The sequence below is a fragment of the Mesoplodon mirus genome (assembly GCF_964341445.2).
Source record: "Mesoplodon mirus genome assembly, chromosome: 3".
Lineage (NCBI taxonomy): Eukaryota > Metazoa > Chordata > Mammalia > Artiodactyla > Ziphiidae > Mesoplodon > Mesoplodon mirus.
In genome coordinates, this window is record NC_138978.1 from 4,791,194 (window position 1) to 4,816,205 (window position 25,012).

Consider the following 25,012-nt stretch of genomic DNA (forward strand, 5'->3'; position numbering starts at 1 on the left):
TTTGAGGAACTGCCCGACTGCTTTCTAAAGTGGCTGCATCATGTTACATTCCCGCCAGTGATGTTTGAAGGTTCCAATTTCTCCACATCCTTGCTGGCACTTGTTGTTATCTGTCTTTTTGATTACAGCCATTCTAGTGGATGTGAAGTGGTATCTTATTGTGGTTTTGATTTGCATTTTCTAAAGGCTAATGATGTTGAGCATCTCTTCCTGTGCTTATTGGCCATTAGTGTGTCTCCTTTGAAGGAATGTGTATTCAAGGCCTTGGCCCATTTTTGAATGGAGTTGTTTGGTTTTTTGCTTTTGAGTTGTAGGCATTTTTGAGATATTCTGGATATCAGTCCCTCATCAGATGTATGATTTGCACATATTTTCTCCCATTCTGTGGATTGTCTTTTCACTTTCTTGCTGGTTTCCTTTGAAGCACAAAAGTTTTAAATTTTGATTGAGTTCAGTTTATCTGTTTTTTCTTCTGTTGCTTATGCTTTTGCTCTCATAATTAAGAAACCATTGCCTAATCCAAGGTCATGAAGATTTACACCTATGTTTTCTTGTCAGAGTTTAATAGTTTTAGCTTTTACATTTAGGCCTCGGATTCATTTTGGGTTTTTGTATGTTGTGAGGTAGGTAGGCCTCCAGCTTCATCCTTTTTTGCATGTGGATATCCAGTTGTCCCAGTACCATTTGTTGAAAAGACCATTCTTTTCCCACTGAAGTATCTTGGCACCCTAGCCAAAAAATCAGTTGGCCATAAGTGTGTGGGCTTTGTTTTGGAGTCTCAGTTCTAATCCATTGATCTGCATGTCTATCCTTATGCCAGTACCACACTGTCTTGATTACTGTAGCTTTGTAGTTAAGTTTTGAAATTGGGAAGTGTCTGTCCCCCAACCGTTCTTCTTTTTCAAGATTGTTCTGAATATTCTGGGTTCCTTGATTTTCCATATGAATATCCAGATCAGCTTGTCAATTTCTACAAAAAAGGCTGTTTTGATATTGATAGGGATTATATATTAAATGGGTGGATCAATCTGGGGAGTTTAAATCCTTTTTATGGATCTGCTGTTTGGGAACTAGTCCTGCCTAACTCAAGCACCCAAGCATCTTGCCTTAAAAAAATTGTTGTTTAAACTTATTAATATAGTAGGCTGTGTTGTTGAAAAACCTAATTCCCTATGAGGCTGGAATTGGACTTTTCAGGTTCCAAGAGAGCAAATAGCTACTCATATAGCCTGTATAGGTCGACTTCTTGTGGTGTGGGTTCTTTTGATGTGAAAGTTTGCTGATGCCTTGCGTGTTTAGAAAAAATGTGGTATTCTGGTTAACACTCATTCTGATTAATAGAGAATTAACAGATTGCATTCATGAATATTTAATTATAAAAGAGCTAGAATATATTACAATAATGTGACATTAAATTTTATGTAATTGTCATTATTATTGGAGGTGTCAGAAATTATTTTAGGACCTTGTAGTCCTGTGGAGGCCATGTGACTATCCGTTACTGTTATACTCTTAAGGCAGTTCGTTTACTCAACACATAATAATAAAGTGCCAGGCCCAGAGGAGGACAGTCATGGTCCCTGTCCTCACGCAGCTGACAGGGAAACCAGCGTTAATCAAGGTGCCACGTGTGAGTACAACTGATACACTGCACTTGCCTTCCTAGTGCTGTATCACGTCCATGCTATGCAGGCGAGTGTAGTGCATCAGAAAGGGATTGGCTCACCTGAAAGCTTGGAGGAGCTTCTTGAGCTGAACTCGGAAGGAAAATGGGAATTAATTGAGGGAAGAGTGAAGGAAGGAAGTTTTAGGTAATCGGATGGCTGGTTAGGGAGATACATGGGCATACTGTGGTTATATCTGGCTGTTCGTAGCTTTTGAGGAGTTCCTGAAGCCTTGACTCTGGTCTTTACCCCTTAAGTGCCTTGTGACTTTGAGCAAGTAACAGCCTTTCTGAGCTTATCTACTTACTGTTTTTTAATCTTATGAGGCAGTGTGTAGCCATTTTTACTTAGAGATACTTACTGAAAACATACAGAAATATAGGCTTTTGATTGATTGTATTTATATAATTCAAAAATAATTATTTTTTCATGACCCTCTTTGGTTGTTTACTTAAAAGTGCAATGCTGACAAATTGAGTATTTTTCTGAACATTTTTCCTAGTCTTAGAAATTAGGATTCACTTCTGTTCATAATACTCCAGAAGCTTCTAGCCTGCAGGGGAGCAGATATGGATGTAACTGAGTCAAGGCAGGTCATAGTGAATGGTGTAATCATGTGCTGGAATGAACTGGGAAGACTTCTGGAAGGAGGTAGAATTTGACCTGGCATTATTGACAGGCAAACATGATGGTTTGACGAGAAATTCCAAGCGGAGGAAATGGAGCAAAGGCACAGAGCCAGGAGTACCGGGGAGGCTGGGGTTCCTGGTGCATGTGGGTAGATGAGCCTGGCAAAGTAGGTGGGGGCCAGGTTGTCAGAGCTTGGAAAGTCAGACTGAGGAGCCTGGCGTTTACTCTCTCTGCTTTGGGAGAGGCTTTAGGGTTGTTTGTTTGTTTGTTTGTTTTTTTAGCGGAGGAGTGGGATCGATTGGTTAGTCAGTTCTGCTTGAAGGTGCTAATAAGGACCGCCTGCTTACTGCTCCAGCGTCCTCGCCACTCTCCAGCTGTGGTGAATTTTTTTAGATTCTGGCTGTCTCAGGGCACCAGGCTTTCTCTTGGTTTTAGGCCTTGCGCATTGTCTTTGCCTTGGCTTAGAAGGTGCACTTTCCTCTAAAACAAATACACACATACTTACACATATGCTCTGTTTCGCTGCCTCTCTTTGTCCTCTGGGTTTCTGCTTAAATAACACTTTTCGGAGTAAGCCTTCTTGACCTTGCCTCTTTTCGGATTGGGTTGTGTGCCCTTCCCTGGTGCACCCGTAGTACTTTTTGGTTTTCCTGGTCCTAGCTCTTTTACTTGTGTTGAACTTGCTTGTTTACTTCTCTTTCTCCTTCAGTTAGATTTACATCTTCAGTGGTCACAGGCTTGAATACCTGGCACCTGGGGCGGGCTTAGTAAATGTTTGTTGGTTGAATGAATGAACGAGCGAAGAGGAAGGACTGGAGTTGGGAGACAGTAGCTCCTGGCAGGAACGTCTGTAGCCGTGGGTTGGAACAAGGAGCTGGTGCGACTGAGCCGTGTGTGCATGTGTGAGAGAGGCACAGGTTTGTGCTTGACTGACCACGGGCCTCGAGGGATGAGGAGAGTTGGAGGTGACTTTAGCTTGTGAACCTCAACAGCTGGTGTTAGTGAGGCCATTAACTGAGGGAGGGAGGAATAAGGAGGGATACGTTTTGGGGAGACTGGATGCAAATGTTATCGGTTCTGTTTTAGGTGTAACTGGGGTAGCGTTAGCATGTGTGCGTACAATATGACATTGGGAATGTGGATCAGAGATTAGGGAGTCATTCATATCACCCTGTTTCTTCTCTTCATTGAACTTTCAGAGGGCGAGGGAGCCCTGGTGATGGAGTCCATGGAGGTCAGCCTCCCTGGCACAGGGCAGGGTGGAGAAGGGTGGTGAGTAGACCTGGAGGGGCAAATAGAGCCTCCGGCAGAGTATGTATGTTTCATGAATGTAGAACCTTGATTGTCTTGCTTGTTGCTATTATAGAGCTCTGTGCCCAGAACAGTGCCTGTTGGCTGAAAGAATGAATCAGTTCAGGTGAATTAGGAGTAGAATTCATAGTAGTGGGTGAAATTGTCATGGGAAAAGAGAAGGGACTTGTGGGCAGAAATGTGGTGAATGCTTCCATTTAAGTGACACCAGAGGGGAGAGGACCAGAGGAGACTGAGGAAGAATGGTCAGAGAGGTGTGGTAGAACAAGAACATAAAGTCAGGGACGCTTAAGTGCAAAGGGTTGTAAGGAGGTTATCAGTTGTAATGCCGAGAGGTTGAGTAGAATGAAGACTAAGAAAAAGGTACTGATTTTGTCAATTTGATAGTGAGTTGAGAGGATGAGAAAGAGGTAGTGAGAGAGTAGACAATTCTTTCAAGGGTTTTGGTGGTAAATGCAGAGTGCTGGTAAAATGATAGTGAAATGATTGATCAAGTCCAAGGTGAGAAAAGAAATCACTGGGCCCTGATCAGTGTATTAGTTATCTTTGCTGCTGTAACAAATTACCACAAACTTAGTGGTTTAGAAAAAGACACATTTATTACCTGGTTCTGTGGGTCCGGAGTTCAGGCAGGGCTTTGCTGGACCTGCTGCTTCATGGCCTCCCAAGCCTGCAGTCAAGGGCTCATTTGAAGGCCCGACTGGGGAAGGGTACTCTTCTAAGCTCACATGGTTCCTTCATGGGCAGAGCCAGCACGGTAGCTTGCTTCATCAGAACCAGCAAAGGAGAGTCTGCTAGCAAGACAGGAGGCACGATGCACGTTGCCTATTCATGGAAGTGATGTCCCAGTGCCACATTCTGTTGTCAGAAGCAAGTCACTAGGTCCAGTGCACACTCAAGGGGAGGAGGTTATACAAGAGTGTGTGCTAACTTCAGGGGGTGAGGTTCATGGGCAGTCCACCTTGGAGTTCCAGTAGGGAGGGATGATGGCCCTAGCGGGCATAGGGCAGTTCTTCGGGAAGATGCCCTGTAGGGCAGGATGGGAAGTTTTGGAGTTGAAGTTCCAGGTGTGAGGAGGGTTCAGGTACGTCGCATTGGGGACCCTTCTGAGGAAGCCTTCCCTGCCGTCTCCCTTCATCCCTGATGAGAGGCATAGGTGCCTCTTGAAGTGCTCTCTCCTATTAGATGGATTAACAGACTGTATCGTAATTGTCATTGATAAACCCTCTGCTTTGCGAAAATTGAATTATTTATCAGCAAATTCTTGGCCAGTGGGGGTATCTGTCCTGCTTGCCTTAGGATGTTGCTAAGGATAAAATCAGGTAATTCATATGGAAGTATTTTATGGAATGTAAAGAGATTTGCAAACAAAAGGCATTACTACTTTTCCCCCATGTTCAGTAGGGCACATGGACTGTAGCGTACATTTTACTTGTTAACTTGGGTTCATTTTGTTGTACCTAAGTTACTGAACTGGGCTTTATTTAATGCTGTGATATTTTTAGGACTTTTTCAGTAGACTGTTTGCTTTTATGATAAATGACCCCAAACTGCTGCACCTTTCAAGTCCTTGTATCTAGTTTATTGTTTTTTAAAAATGTGTCCTTGCTGTCCCTTGTCACTTTTGCTTCTACTTATCTGTCAGTCTCTAGCTGTCCTTTCCCCTTCTGATTTGTTGCTTCTGATCTTCTCTGGGCTTGGCAACCCGATAATTAAGCTTATTAGAACTATGCGTGGTTTAATAGTAATCAAGCTAGGACTATAGATCAGAGAGCCCTTCTCACAGTGAAGTGTGTGAGCTTTTGCGCGTGGACAGATGTCTTTGGCTGCTGAGAGTGTCTTGGCGTCCTTCCTAGTTCTGGCTGCATTTGGATGAGGTGAGGCCCCACGCGGCCAGGTTCCATTCAAGGGGACACCTCATTGCTCTGCTGTGAGAAACAGTGTCCTCTTCCCCTTTGGTTTTGTTTTTCTTTTTAAAATTTTTATTTATTTATTTATTTTTGGCTATGTTGGGTCCTCGTTGCTGCGCGCGGGCTTTTCTCTAGTTGCGGCAAGCGGGGCCTACTCTTCGTTGCGGTGCGCGGGCTTCTCATTGCGGTGGCTTCTCTTGTGGAGCACGAGCTCTAGGCACGCGGGCTTCAGTAATTGTGGCTCACAGGCTCAGTAGTTGTGGCGCACGGGCTTAGTTGCTCCGCGGCATGTGGAATCTTCCCGGACCAGAGCTCAAACCCGTGTCCCCTGCATTGGCAGGCGGATTCTTAACCGCTGCGCCACCAGGGAAGTCCCCTCCCCTTTGGTTTTGATGAGGTTTTAGTTTTGGGGCTGTAGCAAATAGTGATGGTGATGGGCGGTCTGTGGTTCATGGACTAAAAAATGTTTGAGAAGCACAGAAAATCTTTCTACCAGATCAACATCCAGACGTGTGTGTGTGTAGCGGTTGTGTTGCTGGCCTTTCCTTTAGGATGTTGAACTCCCAGCTTGGATTACTAGGTATTCTTCCACGTTCCTCGTGTGCTTTGGCTTTTCTGTCAGAGCAACTTGTGAACATTTTCTGCCCCAACTTTTGCATTGGTTCTTTGTGGAGAAGCGTTATTGCATTATTGGGGGACAGCCTGTGCTCTGTGGGAACAGCCCAGGAGTCATGTAGGGAGCCCTGCTCCTGGCTCTTGCTCTGTCCCCTTCCAGCCTGTGGCCCTTGACAAGTGTCTCTGCCTGTGCCTTGTGCCTTTTCTAGAACAGACATCATGTCTGCTCTGCTGCCTTCTGGGGCCAGAATAAGATTGTAAATGTGAAAATGCTTGGTATATGTACATAATATCACATGGAATGCCTAGCCTGTTGGGTTGATATTTTATGTCTCTCTTTGAGTAGTTAAACAAGTTATCAGTATCAGTAATGATAAGTGCTACTGAGACAGTGTAATTTTCAATTTCATATAGTGCTTTTTTTTCTGAATATGTTCTACTAGAATCTATTTATACAAGTGAGGACATTTAATAAGTGCTCTTTGATTTTTTTCAGAGTATTGAGTATACTGGCTTCCTAGACAAATTAAATTTATAAAAATTCTAATGATATTGCAATTCATACCTAGAAAGAATTTTTTTTTTTCATTCTGAAATCAGTTTAAATACACTTTACATGAATCTCTGGTAATAGTGAATCAATTAATGTGATTTCTCAGGTCATAAATCAGGCTTGATATATTGTAGTATTAGTGCCTGTATTAGCTTCTGAGCTCTTCAACTGTTTTGTGGTTTGTTCTAGCAGCTTGTTTGATTTTGAACTCAATTCTAGGTGTTGAACTCAATTTGAGAGCCTAAAATGGCTTGTGCCCCAGTTACCTTAGAGGTTACTGCTTCACTTTCTCACTGCGCTGGCCCCCGTAGTAGGAAGCCAGCCACCTAGCAGACGTTTTCCTTTTAACGTGAGTACACGCTTTAATTTTGTCTCTATCCCATAGGAGTACTGTGAGGGTTATTACGGTAGTACTTAGGGTGTACTTTGAACTTCTTGAAAAGAGGTAACACGTGAGCACAAAATACGTTTGTACTGTACCATGTCATGTTTTCCCCCACTAACCTTTTGTGGTTTGTGTTGAGGGTGCATGTTGGCTTTCTAGTCTCAGAGGTCCTTAGCCCGGTTTTATGGAGGCCTCCAGAGCCTGGTCTCTGGCAGACCCTGTGTTCCTCTTTGTTGAGCAGCCCTGGGCTCTCAGTGGTAGCCTTGGCTCTGTTGTTGTCTGTGAACATGGTAGAGTATTTTCACCCCCTTAGTTCTTCTTACTGGGTCGAAAGTAGCTTTTGTCTTACTGCTTGATTGTTCAGGTTCCAGAAGACAGGTGGCAACTCGGGGTGGCCTTAGGAGAGGGAGACAGAGGTTCTTAAAAAGACTGATGGTCTTCAGTAAATCCTACCACCACCAGGGCAAGAGACGGGACCATTCTTTTTCCTTTCCATGAACTTCTGGGAATGCCATTCATCCATGAATTCAACGAATACTTGCGCTTCTGTTATGTGCCAGACATTAAGTACCAAAAAAGCCAGACATCCCTTCAAGGATGCCCTGGATGTAGTCTTATTTTGAATATGCTAGAAAAATATTTATCAGAGTAGAAAAACTGCTAGATTGGGTTTAGATGCTGAATGGCCTTAGGGATTAAAGGTGGAGGTTGTAGGTTTAGAAGGTATTTCTGAAAGGAATGACTCTTCTATAATTAAAAAAAAAAACAAGCAGTTACAGATGACATTGTGGCAGAGGCTGCTAGCTGATCGTGAAACCTATCTCCTCTTCCTGGGCAGGTAGCCAGACTGCATTTCCCAACCTCCCTTGCAATTAGGTGTGGCTTTGTGGCCATATCCTAGCCAATGGCGTGAGAGCTGAGAAGTGTGCCACTTCCAGGCCTGGCCCGAAGAACCGTCCGGCTTGGTTATCCGTGTCTTTCCCTCTGCTGGCTGATGCAGAAGAGCCCAGTGACGTAGGAAGGCTCCTGCCATGAGATGGAAGGAGATGTGGGGCCCGAGCCGCTGCTTGGAGGAGAGCTGCCTCCTGATCTACTGTTTTGGACTTTACACGAGCAAGAAGTAAATATTTATGGTATTTGAGCCATGACACAGTTTGTTCTAAGAGTTAGCCTGCCTAACTAGGCACGATGCCTAGAATGCTAGGCAAAACTGGTGAGTTTAGTAAAGGTGCTGAGAATTTCGGACTCTGCCTTAATTTTGATTATTTATATGTCATGTTATATGTAATGATCAGTGAATTTCAAGGCTCAATTTAAAACTGTGTGACAAAAATCTTTTTAATGTATCACTTCTAATTGATACAGCTGGTTTATTGCATTCAATGGGGCATCTCTCTGCCTTTGTTTTAATAAGCTATGTGGGTCCTCAGGTAGCTTTAAAGGGACTCTATGGAGACTTAAGCATTGTCAGTCCTTATTTCAAAGAACTGTAAATACAGTTTTCATCATGCAGCTTCTCTGTCCAAAAGCCAGTAATCACTTCTCATTATATAGCATTTTGTTTTATTTATTTCATCATCCAAAACTATATATATATATATATATATTTTTTTTTTTTTTTTTTTTAGTATATAAAACGAATGTGGCTATGTGTAGCCCTCTGACCTAGGTTCTCTGAAGGGAGGCAAAAATGGATAAAACATATTCCATGCCTGCAAGGAGTTTGTGCTGGTACACAGATAGTTACTAGGTTTCCATACTGCTCTCATCTCCTCGCTTCAGGCTTTAATAAATCATGTATTATTTCTTCATTACATTTTTTTTCTTTCTTTTTTAGTATTGTCTCCAATTAGATATACCTTTTGTAGGCAGGGAATACTTTAAAGAGCTTCTGTGTCCTCTCTTGGGTACTTCTAGCAGACACTGGACTGTACTTAATTGAGTAACCATCCTTGCAGTTTCTTTTGCTTTTCTTGCTTGGATATTCTGGTATAGTTTTGTATTATAGTTTGTGTTAACAGACAAAAGTACTTTCTCAGTCTGTTAGGAATCCATGGAATTGTGCAGTCAGGAGTGTTGGGACTGGATCTTTATTAGATCTAATTCCTGATCTTTTAGATCATCTAGTTTCTGATAGTCTAGGTGTGGCCGTGAATCATGGGGGTGTCTCAGAGGCACAGGCTCAGGCACCACTCAGACCTGAGTCAGAACCTGCAAGAGCCTCAGATGACCCACACGTGCGTTAAAGTTGGGGCTGCGCTGCTCAAGGTCAACCTGTGATTTTATTCTCGAGAAAACTGGCAAAGTCAGAGAGTTAGCAGTGTCATACAGCTGTTTGTTTCAGTGGCTCCCATCCTTGGATACACCTTGGGATCACTTGGGAACCTTTAAAAAATGCTGATGCCTGGGTTCCCATCTCCATACATTCTGGCTGAAGTGGTCAGGATTGCAGGCTGGGCATCAGAATTTAAAAAATCTCCCTAGATGACTGAAGTGCAGCCACGCTGAGAGCCGCTCAACCTAGTTAATGAGAGAATCCGGGTTTCCTGATGCTCTGCTCAAGTAGTCCCTTTGCTCCACACGTGTACTTTCAGAAACAGAGCTCTCCCCACCTGATTTTTCATCATAGAGCATCACTCCGTTTTATTTCCTTCACAGCATTTATCCCCCTTACCACCTGCCTCCCCCACTGGCATGTACCCCATGAGTGTGGGACCTTTGTTGGTCTTGTTCACTGCGGGGTCCCAGCTCCTAGGATGGTGTCTGGCACACGTGAGGTGCTCCTTTCATGTGTGTAGAACACATGGAAGGAGTTATGATAAAGATGGAGGCATCCGGCAGGAGGGAAATACAGGCTGTTCAGACAGCACCAGTTGGGCGGCTCGCCTCAGTCAGCGGGAGGCTCCCGAGGGAAGAGAGGTCCGAGTCAGACTTGAGAGCCAGCCAGGGAGGGCAGCGTGAAGACTGGAGTCCAGAGCTGGCGTTAGAGCTTGTACTTTTCCCACTGCGCCCTTGCCTGTGCACAGAGAGCTCAGCTGTCTGCCCCGGCCTTGTCAGCAGGCAGTGGCGGGCCTGGCTCAGGACCCCGTGGCTCCAGATCCTCAGACCAGTGCTCCTCTCTGCGCTCCAGAGCCAGTCTGGCTTTCAGAGACAGGTCTCAGGGGCCCCGTGAAAGGACCTAGCTCAGAGGCTGGCCCCTGGGTACTTCATACAAGGTAGCCATTGCTTATATGAGTTTGCTTGTTTCGCCTTATTTGCTTTGAGAACATTGTGTTTTTTAGGGCAGGATGTCATTTGATTTCACTCTCAAATTATGTGAGTGAGTTTCTTTCCTGGTTAAATGAACTATTAAGACTTCATTAAAAAAAAAAAGACTTCATTTATTACGCTAGTGCTGTTGAGAAGTCATGGTTGGTTGTTCGTGATATTTCTGTTACATATGTTGTTTTTAGCATTTAATTCTTTCGATTTGTTATTTGGTATATTTTACCACTAATTTACCTGTCATCAAACTTTGAAGTCAGGTGTAAAAGTTCTTTTTATGAAGTCATTCACTAATGTGTTCCACTGTACATTAGTGGTTTTTAAAACTTTTGAGAAGACCATTGTGAGATGTCTTGATCAGTGGTAAACCTAAGCTATCTTGTTTTTTGGTAATAGGAAGCCAGAAAATGTTAAGTCTTGAACGTAAAACATTCTTTTCAACACCGTAAAATTTCAAGTTTCAGTTTGGAAACCACATGAAGATGAGATGTTGCATTACTGTGCTGAGAAGGCTGTTGCTGGTGACTCTCAAAGATGTTGCCTGAAGTCTGGAATCCCACACTCGGTCAGGGGGAGAGACTAATGTTGAATTTTCCAAAGGAACATGAATGCTGAGGTCAGTCCATAGCTCACAGGGAGAATCCTCAGGCCCAGATTGCTAATCAGTGGTCACCACTATTGATTAAATCAAGCAGAAGAAGGACAGTAAAAGTACTGGAACAAGAATTTTCCAGGAACAAGAAATGATTAGGAACGGATGGTTAGCCTGGTAGCTCGGGGTCACATTGTGGAGAAAGACTTGTTCTGTGGTGAAGCACTCACTTCCCATGGCTCTAAGGGAGAGGAAGATCGGAACCTCGCGGGAGTAAGCTTCGTCAGATTTCAGCACTCTTTGTGGCACAAGAAATCCAGGCAGCCATCAGTTTATTGTCAGGAAATGTTAACATTGTTAACGATTGTCCTCATTAGCCGCAGTAACAATGGCATTTTATAGCGAGGGGTGCTCTTGAATCTAAAGCCCAGTGTGCATTGTCCCATCCAATTCTCTGTACTTTTTTGGATGAGGTAATACAGAGAGGTTAAATTACTTTCCCAAGGACAGCAAGTAAGTGAGAGAACTGAGTTTTTAATATTTTAAACATAAAATGTTGAGGGTGATTGTTGAACTGTTTTTGGCTTTTTTTTTTTTTTTTTTTTGCGGTACGCTGGCCTCTCACTGCTGTGGCCTCTCCCGTTGCGGAGCACAGGCTCCGGACGCGCAGGCTCAGCGGCCATGGCTCACGGGCCCAGCCGCTCCGCGGCACGTGGGATCTTCCCGGACCGGGGCACGAACCCGTGTCCCCTGCATCGGCAAGCGGACTCTCAACCACTGCGCCACCAGGGAAGCCCTGTCTTTGGTTTTCTAGGTATATAAATCTGTGGTTTATAGTGCTGGAGGAATAATCTAAAAATTTGTTTAATATTGCAACTGAACAAAAAGGGACCCAGACTAATTGGCTGGCAAGACTCAGAGAAATTTCCCTCCCCCCGTTTTAAAAGTTACCGTGGTGTAGGTTTTTTTTTTTTTAAATCTTTATTGGAGTATAACTGCTTTACAATGTGGTGTTAGTTTCTGCTGTACAACATGGTGTAGGTTTTTATATGAAAGCTTTAATTTTATCTATGTGAAGCAGCCTGAGAGCAGAGACCTGGTCTTCCAACATCTCCCTGACCCACTCCACCCGCCGTGCCGTTAGTTGGCACTCACAGGTCCGTTTGAATGAGTCAGGTATGGGCCTTGCTGTTGGGAAGCGGTAGTGATGTTGTTGAATGTTGACTGAGCTGCAGAATGAAATGGCATTGGTTCTTCTTAGTAACAATTTACTGTACGTACAGCACATATGCTCCCTGTTAAAAAACAACTGCACAGGTACCAGAGGTTCAGCAGCATATATCTTTTTTTCACACATGTGCACTTTACATTTTGAAACACTCTTAGCCTACAGAAACATTGTAGGTGTAGTGCAGCGGACTTCTTTCCCCACGAACTATGTGAGAGAGTGAGTTGCCGGTATGTTTCATCGCCCTTGACTGTCAGTACTTTATTACGTGTTTCCTACAAACAAGAACATTCTCCTCCATCACCACAATGCAGGAACCAAAATCAGGAAATGAACACACAGACTCCTCTACCGTCGAATCCTCCGAGCTATTCTGGTGGTGCCAGTTGACCCAGTGCCGACCTTGTAGAGAAAGGCCCCGCGGGGACCCTGGGTGGCACTTGTCTCCTCAGCCTCCTTTGATCCAGAACAGTTCTCAGTCCTTTCTGACTTTCATGACCTTGACGTTTGTGAAGACTACAGGCCATTTTGTGGAATGTTCCTCAATTTGGATTTGTCCCATGTTTCCTCATGATTAGATTCAGGTTTTGCATCTTTGGCAGGAATATCACAGAAGAGCCAGTATTTATCTTTTTCAAAGATTAGTTTTACATTTTATTTTCTGTTTCCTTAGAGCGTTTCCCAAAGTGTGTTCTGCGGAACTAGCACCTACTGTGTTCTCAACACCGTGCCTCCTATAGAAGGTAGGACTCGAAAGCTTTTGACTTACAGGAAGGGGTGGGCTCGGCAGTGCGAGTAATTCCGTCATTGTAGTGCAGGAAAGCCTGTGATGAGGAGTGAGAAGGCCTGGGTTCTGCCTTTAACTTGCTGTGTGATCTTAGATGAGTTACTTAATCCATCTGGGGGTAGCAAAATAATACTCCCCTCGTTAAGTTTCTGTGAGGATTACAAAGGCAAAGGGTTTAATCACATGGAAAACTCAGAGCACTCTGCAAGTGTTAGGTACATTAATACAACGATTCTCTAATTCTAGTGTCAAATTCTGGGTGACTTAGAGAAGGAGCCTTGTGGTATTGCGGGGAAAGCCAGAGGTCATGTCTGAATCCCATTTGAGCCACTTACTAGCTGTAGATCTTGGGCAAATGAATCTGGACCTCAGGTTCTTCATCTGTAAAATGGGGGTGATTATGCCCAGACGGGTTATTGTGACGATTAAATGAAGGAGTACAATGTAAAATCCTTTCTGGGTGCCTGATATGGAGTCCCACAAATGTCTGCTCCCTCATAAATAGTAGAAAATAAATGTACTTGATCACATGTAGCTCAGATTGAAGTTGAATGGGACGAAGCAGGAGAGGATGCCCCAAACCCAAATTGACGGCAGTTGATCGCAAGGCTTCTGGGCCTCGCCACTTTATCTGCCCCCACCTACATGTTTTTAGATTGAAAATATAAAATTCAGGTAAATGGTGAGAAGTTTATTAAACCTGAGTTTGAGTTGACCTATACCTGGGTCAGAGGTTTGGTAATATGATTGACAGGGAGAGGGTATCTGGCCACCTAAAAATAGAAAGGATAAGATTTGATGATCACACGCACTCTAAGAACAGGAAAGGGGTTGTGAAATAGCTAAACTAGTTATACTTTTCTATTAAAAAAACTTACTATTTTTTTAACCTTTAAAAAATCTTGTGGATAATTACAACTGAGTTTAATTCATTTTGGAGAATTTCTTTCGAGAAGAATAAGAAGAAATCATACCAAGGCTTGGCACATCGTTGGTGCTTAATTAATATTTATTTTGGATGGATAGCGATTTGAAGGTCTTAGATTAGTAATGGCAGTGTTTGCTGCTGTGTGAGCACTGTGCTGACTTGAATTTAACAATATGCGCTTATGTTTTCCTGAATCAGTTCCTATCCTACTAATTAAATCTAAGCACATAATAATTAGAGCTAAACAGAAAATTGTAGCGCTTCCTTTTAATTTTACCACTCCAAGTTGTTGATCAGATATATTCCCAGTAAGATTGAGCAGTTTGGTACACTGTTAGACCAACTTATTTTGAACAGTTTGTTCTAGAGGTTGAGAGGTTAATCATAATCAACTTGATTGAATAACAGTGTTTGTAATTATTCACAAAACCAAAATTATTGAATTTTTATTAATTATGAATCAAAATAAAATGGATACATCACTTCCAGGTTAGACTTAATACAGTTATGATTTACCTTGTAGAAGTCAACAGTGTGTTCCAAGGAAAAGGTCAAATACATTTCTTTGGATTTAAATGAAGGATTTGGTAATGTGAAATCTCAGATTTAGAACTAAAACATGAAAATAAGAATTCTGCTTTTTGCCTAATTAACTAAGTGAATGAGCATTCTCGTACATTTTAGAAAGTTTTAGTTGAGTTATACTATGCCTCTAAAGTTATTATTTGGAATATATTTGAAGGTTGATTGGAAAAGGTGGTTCATTCTCTGGAATTAATAGCTGTCAGCCAAACAAATCATCTGTCAATTTCAAGAGCTTCACAAGTTATTTTTATTGTGAAGTAGGTTAGAAAATTATTTTGTGAAGTCATGTATCAGACACACATATTTTGCTAGATAATGATAGTGAAGTGTTTTACTGTATTTGGTTGACACTTACATTTTGCTGTGTCAGAGTTTAACTCTCTGGATTTAAATACCGAGATGCAGTTGAAACCACTGTATAACTTACTTTTAACATTAACTCAAGATACTGTTGGAATCCTTGTACTGAGACAAGGATTTAAAAACTGGTACATGTGTTATCTAATTATGATATCAATTATAGTTACTCCAAAAAGATTAAAAAACAACATTTAATTAAACAAGACAATTTTATACAGTATAGCCACGTGAGCAGTTCTTTTCTAATGTGAAAGCAAAGTTACTCTTTATTCCATTTTAACTAGAAAAACTGAAATTTGAAAATACGAGTTTTAACGCTTTGGCTGTTTGAATTCCTGATATTCTTTTCCCAGTATTAAAACTGCCCTCTTCATAATGCACAGTGGGAAAATTTACCCATCGTTATGTTTCTTAAAAACATCCAATTTATATACAGCATGAACCTAAAATTCTGGAAATAGCACAGTTTAAAAACTGATTAAGGGGAACCCGTTGGCCTGTCATACTTCTGTTCCTTTTGAACCCATGGCCGCACATCCCCATAAAGTGCTAAATTTAGAAACTTGATTGAGACAGTGCTCACACAGCTATTCTCCTTTTCCTCTTTAAAAGCCTTTGGGCCGATTCACCGCTGCCTGATTTGGTATCAGAGTGGAAGATAGAAAGAAGCCTTTTCTCTAGCAGTTAGCTGTGCTGTTGAGGAGAGTGCTCACTCGCTCTCTCTCTCCCTCCCTCCCCACCCCCCCACACCCCCACACATACACCCACACACTCACTCATATGCTTCCTATGCCGCAGGACAGCTGGGTTCTTCAAGGAGGCTAAAAGGACAGATGATTAACATCAGGTTGTGACCACAGACAGAAATAGAAGCGGGGGTTTCATATTCCATTCATTGTCAAAATTATACGTAAATAGTTTTTTCAGAGCTATGACTAGTCATATACTATTCAAAGTAAGCCAGTTGATGGAGTATCTAGCATAGCACTGTTTTCATAGAAGGTACCCTGGAATCGGTGGATATCGGAATTGAGTATAGATTTTAGAAGTTTTTCACCTCTTCTTTGAAGATTATACACATCAGGGGAGATTTTTAAAGAGCAGAGTAAAACCACTTTAGGGAAAGAGAGAAGGGAGGTAAAGGCTCATGTGATTTGGTATTGTGCACTTTAAAGTTTTATGGCCCATGGTACCTCCCTTGGGAGGATGACGTGCAGGGAGCATGCATAAGCACATAAAACTACAAAGGTTTTACAGTGTGTAATTAATACAGAACTTTCTATGAACTTGATTTTAGTTAAACCCTTTTTTTTTGGTTTCGTAGCAAGGTTTTTTAAAAGTTTAATTTTAGTTTGCTATTAAATTAAAATTTTGCAGTCAATTTTTAAGTTTTTCAAGTTTTTATACTGCTTATAGAAATAGAGGATAGGCATTATAATTCAACTGGTTGTGTAGTTCATGGACCAAAAAAGATTTAATATGCTAAAACTCTCAAGTTCTTCCCTATAGGAAGATGTAGTAAATTTTTTAGATGTTATTTCTATACCCCGTATTTCCCTGTTAAGATCTTTTCCTTGAGAAGAAACGGGTTAATCAGATGAAAAGTGTTCGGAGAAGATTTTATTATGACTGTAGAAGTGTTTTTTATTCTTTTATGTTTTTCACATGTTCAAAAAATAGTTTATGCTAAACAAAATTGTAGTAAATGACTGGAAAAATATACTACTGTATTTCACTTTCAGCATTCTTAACTAATACCCGTATGCCTATATAAGGTTGTTTAATTGTAAGGCATTTAAAATTACCGAATGTGACAGTAAATTCTCTAGGGATCTATGCCTGGAGGAGAATTAGAGATGATCTCATTCTCCTTGATTTGGGAAAGCTGAAAATATTAAGTAACTTACCCAAGGTCACACAATTAGAAAGTAGCAGAACTGGGCCAGAATCCTGGGCTCTTGACTTGGAGTCCTTTCTTACCTTACTGATATCAGAGTAAGTCATTTCACCTGTGACTTTCTGGAGCGAATTCAGTCTTCAGTATTTTAATGTATTGCTCCTTGGCACCCAGTTATGCATTGTACCCTGTGGATGTTGGGGCTTCCATTTGGCATTAAAAAAAAATTGGAGTGGGTAATTTGAAACTTTGACCTAAATGTGTCAAACCTGGCAAGAAATTAGGAGCCAGGCAAAGGGACTTTGTTACAGGAATGAAACAAGAAATGATATGTAAATAAATAAGTGAATGAAAAAAGGAAATGATCTCTTGCAGAAAGTATCAGGGTGACTGATTATCAGATAGACATACCATCTAGTCTGAAAGTAAGGAGCTTTTCCCTCACTGATTTAGAAGAGTTACGTTTTGATGAAATACATTAATCGTATAGATATATATGTAAATCAAATTAATTAAAAGTGTATGTTTTTAGATTTAGGCTAGAAAGGCCAGCCTCTATTACCTCGGTAGCTAACTGGAGGTTTAAATTCCTTATATGTATAAGATTTGTAATTTTCTTTGGAAAGGATAAGTCTCATTTGTTTTCATTTGTTTTCTAGGGGATGAAGTAGTATTAGTTTATCAATAAAGTAAGCAGTCATATTATAATTCCTCTTTTCTAAAAACCTTAAAAACATTTTCAGCTGTTAATAGAAGATTTCTAGGTGTTGTGAGTTTAAATCATTTTATAGTTTTGATGTACTTCATGGAAACCTGGTGAAAGACCCTTTAAAAGCAACGTTCTGTTTATGGGCAGCTGCTGGGGTATTTTCCCTGTTCATTGGCTCGCCATGGAGCAAAAAAGCTCAATCTTATTTTAGAGCCTCTTGACCAGATTCCTGCTGCCATCTATCTGATAAGTGTGTAAATGAGTTTTGTTAACTAAGAGGAATGATGCTGTTGGTCTCCCAGTGACTAAAACTCAGCTGCTGTTTCTGACCTTGCCAGTGTACTTAACAGGAGACTTTCTCTATGATCTTCTCTGAATTTATTGTTTTCTTCTTTATAGATGATCATGGGAACAGCAATAGTAGTCATGTAAAAATCTTTTTACCGAAAAAGCTGCTTGAATGTCTGCCGAAATGTTCAAGTTTACCCAAAGAGAGGCACCGTTGGAACACTAATGAGGTAGATAAATTTCTATTTTTAGGGGTACAATTCTTTTTTAAGGGCAAACTCGCTAGGTCATTTTGCATAGTACTACTACTTTATATTAGCTTTAAATTCAAAATATTGAACTAGGAAATTGTAAATGAGAAGAATACTTAATTTGGATTTGACAGAAACCAACATGTTTTTTGACCTGTCTCTGATCTGCTTGGCTTGTGTTGAAAAATATCAAATGTGCACGCTGACTTACTAAGGTAGCATGAGTTTCTGTCTTTGTGTTTTCTTGCATTTTGGTGTGTTGCATTTGGTGGTTGACTCTGTTCGCATCTCAGTTAAACCTTAGTTCTTATGTTGTCATGAATTGATAAGGGTACAGCTCCAGTGTTCTACAGAATGTGCCGTGTTTTGACAATGTGAAGTTTCTGTAGAATTTGGAAGGGCAGGGTTCTTATTAGCAAAATAGCTCTTGTCCTCTCTGATGAAGAAAGTTTGCATGGAGAATTAACTGGTTTACCTTAACGATAGGAATTTGTATTAAGAGTGAAGGCTGTATAGTAGGTTGTTGATCTGACATTCAGTTAGAAGGAAGATTGATGAAGTAGAGTGAATCAGAGTTTATTTTGTTGGATGATGTTTCCTTTTTTGGTAAATCTTAATCTGGAAGTCTTAATATTAGGGGTGGATTGCTTTGTCATCTTTTTTATTTTGAAATCTATTTCAATTTAGGGTAATACCCATTTAGTGTGGTGATGAGAATTGGGTCTGTGTCCATCATGCTGGGAATTCTATTCCTTTAATTCAAATGGCTGGGGTTATTGGTTTTGCAAAGTTGGTCTCAATCAATTCGTGTAGCTCGTTCAACATTTATCAATACTTCCAAGTTAAGTTATAAATATAACACCCTGCCCTGTATTGGGCACTCAGTTTTGTTAAGATACAAGAAGAAAATAGTGCTGCCTATTTACCCTTATTTTAAAAAAATTGTTTTCTCAAATTCTTGATTTACAATGCTTTCGTTTTGAGTTATGAGGTTATGTGAAAGTCTCTTCACTTACCCTAGTTTACAGAGTTAAATACTCACTAGAACCTCATAGTTTTGTTACCTTGTCTCAACTGATTTTAAACTTCTGTTAAGGTATGTATATTTTGATTATTTGAATAAATTACATTTCCCCCCTCAGACAGAATACTTTTGTTTTGACAAACAGCGAGTTTGGAGGCCTGTTGTTTTAATCAGTCATCTATTAACTGTTTCGAACATTTTAGACATGAAAACAAAGTAAAGGTGCTGAAAATTAGTCCTAATCGTAGATCATTACTCTATCAGCAAAATAGTACAATTTGGGAACCATTCAGTAGGTCAAAACTAGGTCATGAAATATTAAAGAACTCAGTAAGTTTCTTAGTAATCCCTGAAACAGGATTTGATACTATGTTATTATACATTGGTTCCAGTTTTTTTTATAAATGTAACAAAACATAATTTTTTCAGTATTATCTTTTTATGTAATTGGCAATTTATTTTAATTATGACTTGAAATTATATTTGAAACCAGCAATTGCTTAGTGAATTAAAGTTAGTGGTCTTAAGAGTCTTACAAAGCTGGAGGTAATGGTGTCAGAAATTTAGTTGGTAGATTATTTAGATGAGTGGTTTCAAAACTTTTCGGGAACTTTTGAGCACAGTCCTTCAACTTTCACACGTTTGTTTACCTCTGGATTATTTACATGTTCCACCTTACTAATATTTTAGATACATTATGAAACACCCAATAAGGAATTTTTATAGAGGACAAAATTAAGAGGCAGATAAGAAGTCGTTCTGCATTTTCTTCTAGGACCCAGTACACCTAGCCCCTCGGAGACCACTGGTTTAGGTCCCAGTGTGGCTTAAGTTCAAGTCCTAAGAGGGGAGACTGCATCCCCTTGCGACCGGTGCAGTGTGAGACTGGGGTCTGAGAAATGTGGGGTGTTTGCACGAGCTGTCACTCTGCTGAAATGTGGGTAGAAGAGTGTGTGCTCCTGTGGAAGGCGGGGGCGTGGCAGGGGGGCTCGGCTGGCAGGGGCCACGGCACACGCCCTCTTCCCTTGCCATCGGCTGTGCTTTCGGTGATCTCCCTGCTGAAAACCGACAAAAACTCCTACGACAGAACTGAATTCAAAGGTTGGCCCATATTTCTGTGTGGAGGACTTTGGCTTTTTTTTCTTGTCGATTTTTGGCTTTAGGAAAAAAACGTGAATCCTGGAGTGACAGCAGGAGTTGTTAATTCTGTAGGGTGTTACGTGGTGATGGTGACATGTCATTTTTTTTTTTTTTTTACTGGCTCGGATAATAGGAACAAAACAATTAGAACTCCTGTGAAAGTACTTGTTTCTCTGACCTGGCTGGGTTTGGCATTTTCCCATGTCTTTCAGCCTGCCATCCTTAATGTCGCCACTGAGACCTGAAGGGGGTGTGTCGCGGTGGGGCTTTGTGGCCCCGGGTGAGGCGGAGTCCCGTTCAGGCAGCGTTGCCCGTGGAGTCTCTTCAGTGGCTCCGGGAGTAGAGTGTAGCCACCGCGCTCTGCGAAGGGCCCGCCCTCCCCCTGGGGTCGGCGTAGCGCGCCGTGTCCTGGCGGAGGACCCCGTGAAGGAGTCGGCTGGTATTTAGGAGCCGTGTTGTGCAGAAACTACATGCCTGTTGATCCCCCTTCCTGGGACCAGGCACTCGCGCTGGGAGGGGCGTGTGGCCCCAGCGCAGTCGCGAGCACAGCCGATGTGGGTGTTTTCCATCGCACTCTCTGCACAGCATCTGTTCGCCCAGTAGACTGGCGGCCGGGGTTGCCTGTATGAGATGTCAACTGTCATCTTTCTCTGTCGCCCGTGTTCTCTCTCTCTCTCTCTGATGGGTGGATACCGTTGAGTTCCTGGGTATGATTTGGCTCCTCTGTACTTTAGAGGGAGTCCTTTCCTCAGACCTGTGTTGTAACGTGTGCGGTTTCCTGAGAAAACCCACGATGTGTACGTGCGTGTGCGTCCGTTGAGAGAGGGAGGGCGAGATGGGGCCCTTTCACGTGTCGCCGCGTATCAGCACCCGCTCCCTGCTGGTGACTGGGTGCTGCGTATCGTTAGTTCTGAGCCTTCTAATGCTATTGCAAGGTGCGTAATGTTTCCTTTTACAGATGAGGGAGTGTGGGTTGAAAGTGGTGAAATAATTCGGTCAAGGTAGCGCACTTGACAGGGCCTGTCTCTCTCTGTCTGAGCTTCATTTCTTCTACGTTGCTGATTAATTCTTGGGAACATTCATTCTACTGTGTGTCGTCTAGGCTTTGAATTAAAGACGCATAACCGTTAACCACATTAGCGCACCTGGCAGATCCATTCTGGAATTTAGTTTCGGGTTAAAAAGAGTTAATATAAGATTAGTATTGTGGGTTCACATGCAAATTTGGTAAAGCTGAAAGTCACTGAAAAGGAAGACTCTTAGAAGATAAGACCGATTTTAGGGCCTACTTAAGCACTTTTAACCTTTTCTAACTCACTGGAATAAGTAAGATCTCCTGCCCTTCTTGAATGTTATTTGCAATTGCAAAATAATATCTAAAAACAAATCAATTTTAGAATATGCTTTCTCAGCCGTAAATGCTCCTTTCCCAGGTTCTGAAAACAATATGGAGATGGTGATGATGGTCATTATGGCAGCTAACATTTATTGACCATCTACTGTATGCTAGGCACTGTTGAGTTCTTTCTGTGAATAGTCACATTTACTCCTTGAACTAATACCATGAGGTAGGTTTTGTGATTATTCTTACAATATAGATGAGGAAACTTGAGCCACAGAGATGTTAAAATACCTGAAAGTGGTGGCCTTGGAAGTCCAAGCATATAGCCTGTTTTGGAGTCCATACTTTCTACAGTTCTGTCCCAGAGAACGATTTCAAATAAGACTTTCCCGAGATCTCGTGCTGTTTAGTGACTTGCAATCCTTTTGTTTTATTCATTTGCTTTCTTCGTTTTGCATTTTCCAGTATTATACGTAAACATAATGTATTTTTTTCTGAGGATTTAAAAAAAATAGCAAACACTCATTTCTTAGGGAAGGAGTTTTGATTCTTAATAATGAATATTCACATGTGGGCTCTGGATGCGGAAGAAAATATATTAAAAAATAGAAATTTTGTACCTGTGCACAACTGGAGGGTTGATAGGTTTGATTTTTATATCCTGAGCAAGAGAGAAAGAATGTATTAAACACAGAGCACATTTGTTAAAGAACCAACTCTTATTTCATAATCAGTTTGGTATCCACATCTTCATGAGGTGAACTATTACAATTTTCTGCATTTTAAGTTAATATTTTTAAGGCCCAGAGCCAGAAATAATTATGCTAATGCAGCTTTCTGATTACACAAATGACTGCTTCATAATTACACATATTAGTGCTCCATATATGTTGTCCAGACTGAAATTCCTTTTGTTTAGTCGTTAATTAGCTGTTTGACTTAAAATGTAACTACTGCAGTCCCCACTTGCTGGATCTGGATTTCCAGTGGCATTCTTCCAAAGCCAGACTAATGCAGCACCGTGAGCCTTTTATAATGAAAATGTTCTCCTTACATATGTTCAGATCATTGTTGTGTGCTGTTATTTTTGAACTATTAATGCTCTTTCTTTTGTTTGTTTTTCCTCTAATACAAAGTTTCTCCAGAGTAAGCAAACAAAAAAGAAATTTCTAGTTTGTATTGATCTTAAAGAAAGTTGCAGCACAGGTTTGTAGTTAGTGATAGCTTCAGAGATTTTCATGTTAAATGCATTTTTTTTTAATGGTAAAAATGTCTGCCGAGGGAGCAGTACACATATAGACTGATGCATTCTCAGCCATACCAGAGAAGCTGAAGAAGAAAAACTCCTTGAGTATAATGCTTTTCGAAGGGAGAGAATTACCCTTTTAAATCCTGAATACTTTTTTCCCTCAACTTTTTATATTCAAGTAAGAAAAATGGACTTTATGACTTTGAAAATTATTAAATTATATTTCATTTCAGTTATTTTGTCTTAACAACAAGAAACCACCTTTAAAAAAGTTTTAAAATCATTTTTTTGTATAGGCATATATTCTTGAGTATTTTTGTATGTTTAATTTTTGTCTGTATAACTTATAAAGTCATAGATTTAGGGCTGTAATTTTTTCATTGATTGGTTTTACTAGTGTATTGACATATTATCTTTTTGAAACATAGACCCACATTTTTGGGGGATCATTTAAGACTTCAAATTTCCAAGATGTGAGCTAAACTGAGAAGTATTTCTATACTCTGATTTTAAAGGTGAGTGAGATATTTTGGCAGTGTTAAGGGTTTTTAAAATTTAATTAATTTATTTTTGGCTGCATTGGGTCTTCGTTGCTGTGCGTGGGCTTTCTCTAGTTGGGGTGAGCAGGGGCTACTCTTCGTTGTGGTGCATGTGCTGCTCATTGCAGTGGCTTCTCGTTGCGTGCAGAGCACAGGCTCTAGCGCGTGGGCTTCAGTAGTTATGGCATGCAGGCTCAGTAGTTGTGGCTCGCGGGCTCTAGAGCACAGGCCCAGTAGTTGTGGCACATGGGCTTAGTTGCTCCGCGGCATGTGGGATCTTCCTGGACCAGGGCTCGAACCCATGTCCCCTGAATTGGCAGGTGGGTTCTTAACCACCAAGGGAGCTCCAGTGTTAAGGGTTTGACTGGTCCCAGGTCATTCTCTGAGGCCAGGCAGGGCTTTTCTGGTTAAATCACAAAAAGGAAAATGCACATATGACCCACAATACACAGAGCCAGGTTTTAAGAGTGAAAGCGTTTGATTTTTATATATGGTACCAAATTTGTAATTAAATGTTAATTTTGTAGCAGTTTGATTAACCATAATTCCTCTGTTTAACTTAGTATGAAGTGAGGTAAATGGATACTGAGATCCAAATGAGCACAGGCCTGTTTGTCAGACAGCCTGCATCACCTTGGCATTGGTGGTAGCAGAGGTAGCAGAGGTAGCAGCAGAGGGTGCATTGGCAAGCTGGGGGCAGCGTGTCCTTCCATGTCAGTGAGGGGAGACAGGAGAAGAGAGATGAATACGGATGGGGTTTGGCTCTGAGGAGCAGTAAAAGAAGCAGATCTTACCTGCAGAGAGTGGGGTAGTGTTTATAAAATTTGAATAAGATGTTAAAGAAATCCTTATTTAAAGGAAGAACATTTCTGTAGACCCAGCACAGTTTGACCTAAGCTATTTTTATTATATTACTTCAAAATGTAGCACATAGAAGAATATTTGGCCCATACTCAGTGTTCAGTAAATATTTGCTGAATGAGTGAAATATGGAAAAACACAAAAAACTCAGGATAAATTTCTTAATTCTTAGAATTCTTCTGTGAATATAAAACTCAAATAGATATATACATTACATAAAAGAAACCACAAAACTAATAAAATTTATATTAAGAACATTAGTTCAATGCAGTGGATGATGTTTTGCCCAAACTAAATTGTCTCTTGCAACATGAATATAACCCTGACTGTTCTTAGGCAGGTTCTTTTGAATTTGGCATGTGGCGCTACTGTGTGCCCTGCAGTTACCCCTCCCCTCCGCCACTGAACTAGTCATAAACAGCTTTTTGCTCAGCAAGCCTTTCTCTAAGTCTGTCATTAGGCCTTGGCGCAAATATATCATTTAGTCTGAAGTTCACTTCTGATTTTTCTCATTAGTCCAAGAACAATTTAAATGACACTACTGGATACCCCTGCCACTGTAACTGCAAATCACAGACTTGAGCAATGAATTTGCATGTTAGAATATATTTGTTATAGGTTTTACTTTTTCAGGTTGTGAATTAAGATGTGAAATGAAAGCTTTCTTAGTGAACTCAAGGATCACTGATGTCTTGGAAAGGATACAGAGTTGGCTCTGCCCCCAGTCAGCTGAGTGTTACTTAGCAGGTAAGATACCTGCTAAGCCTCTTTTGTGTCTTTGGTGGTCGTGTGAGGTTATGCTTTGAGACCTTTAAAGATTTGTCTTAAGCGAGCTCTCCAGTTTTGGAGGCTAGATCATTGTTGCTTCCAGAGTTGTTTGAGAGTGCCAGCTTGGGAGTT

The 25,012-nt window shown here is 41.1% G+C and overlaps 1 protein-coding gene across 1 annotated transcript in view; it reads left to right on the top strand.

The window, feature by feature from the left end:
- Positions 1 to 25,012, top strand: part of CAMTA1 (calmodulin binding transcription activator 1) — a 916,345-nt gene that overhangs the window by 15,035 nt on the left and 876,298 nt on the right. The window contains 2 exon segments of the mRNA XM_082612607.1: positions 12,826 to 12,895; positions 17,818 to 17,936. Coding sequence (XP_082468733.1) covers positions 12,826 to 12,895; positions 17,818 to 17,936 — 189 coding nt within the window.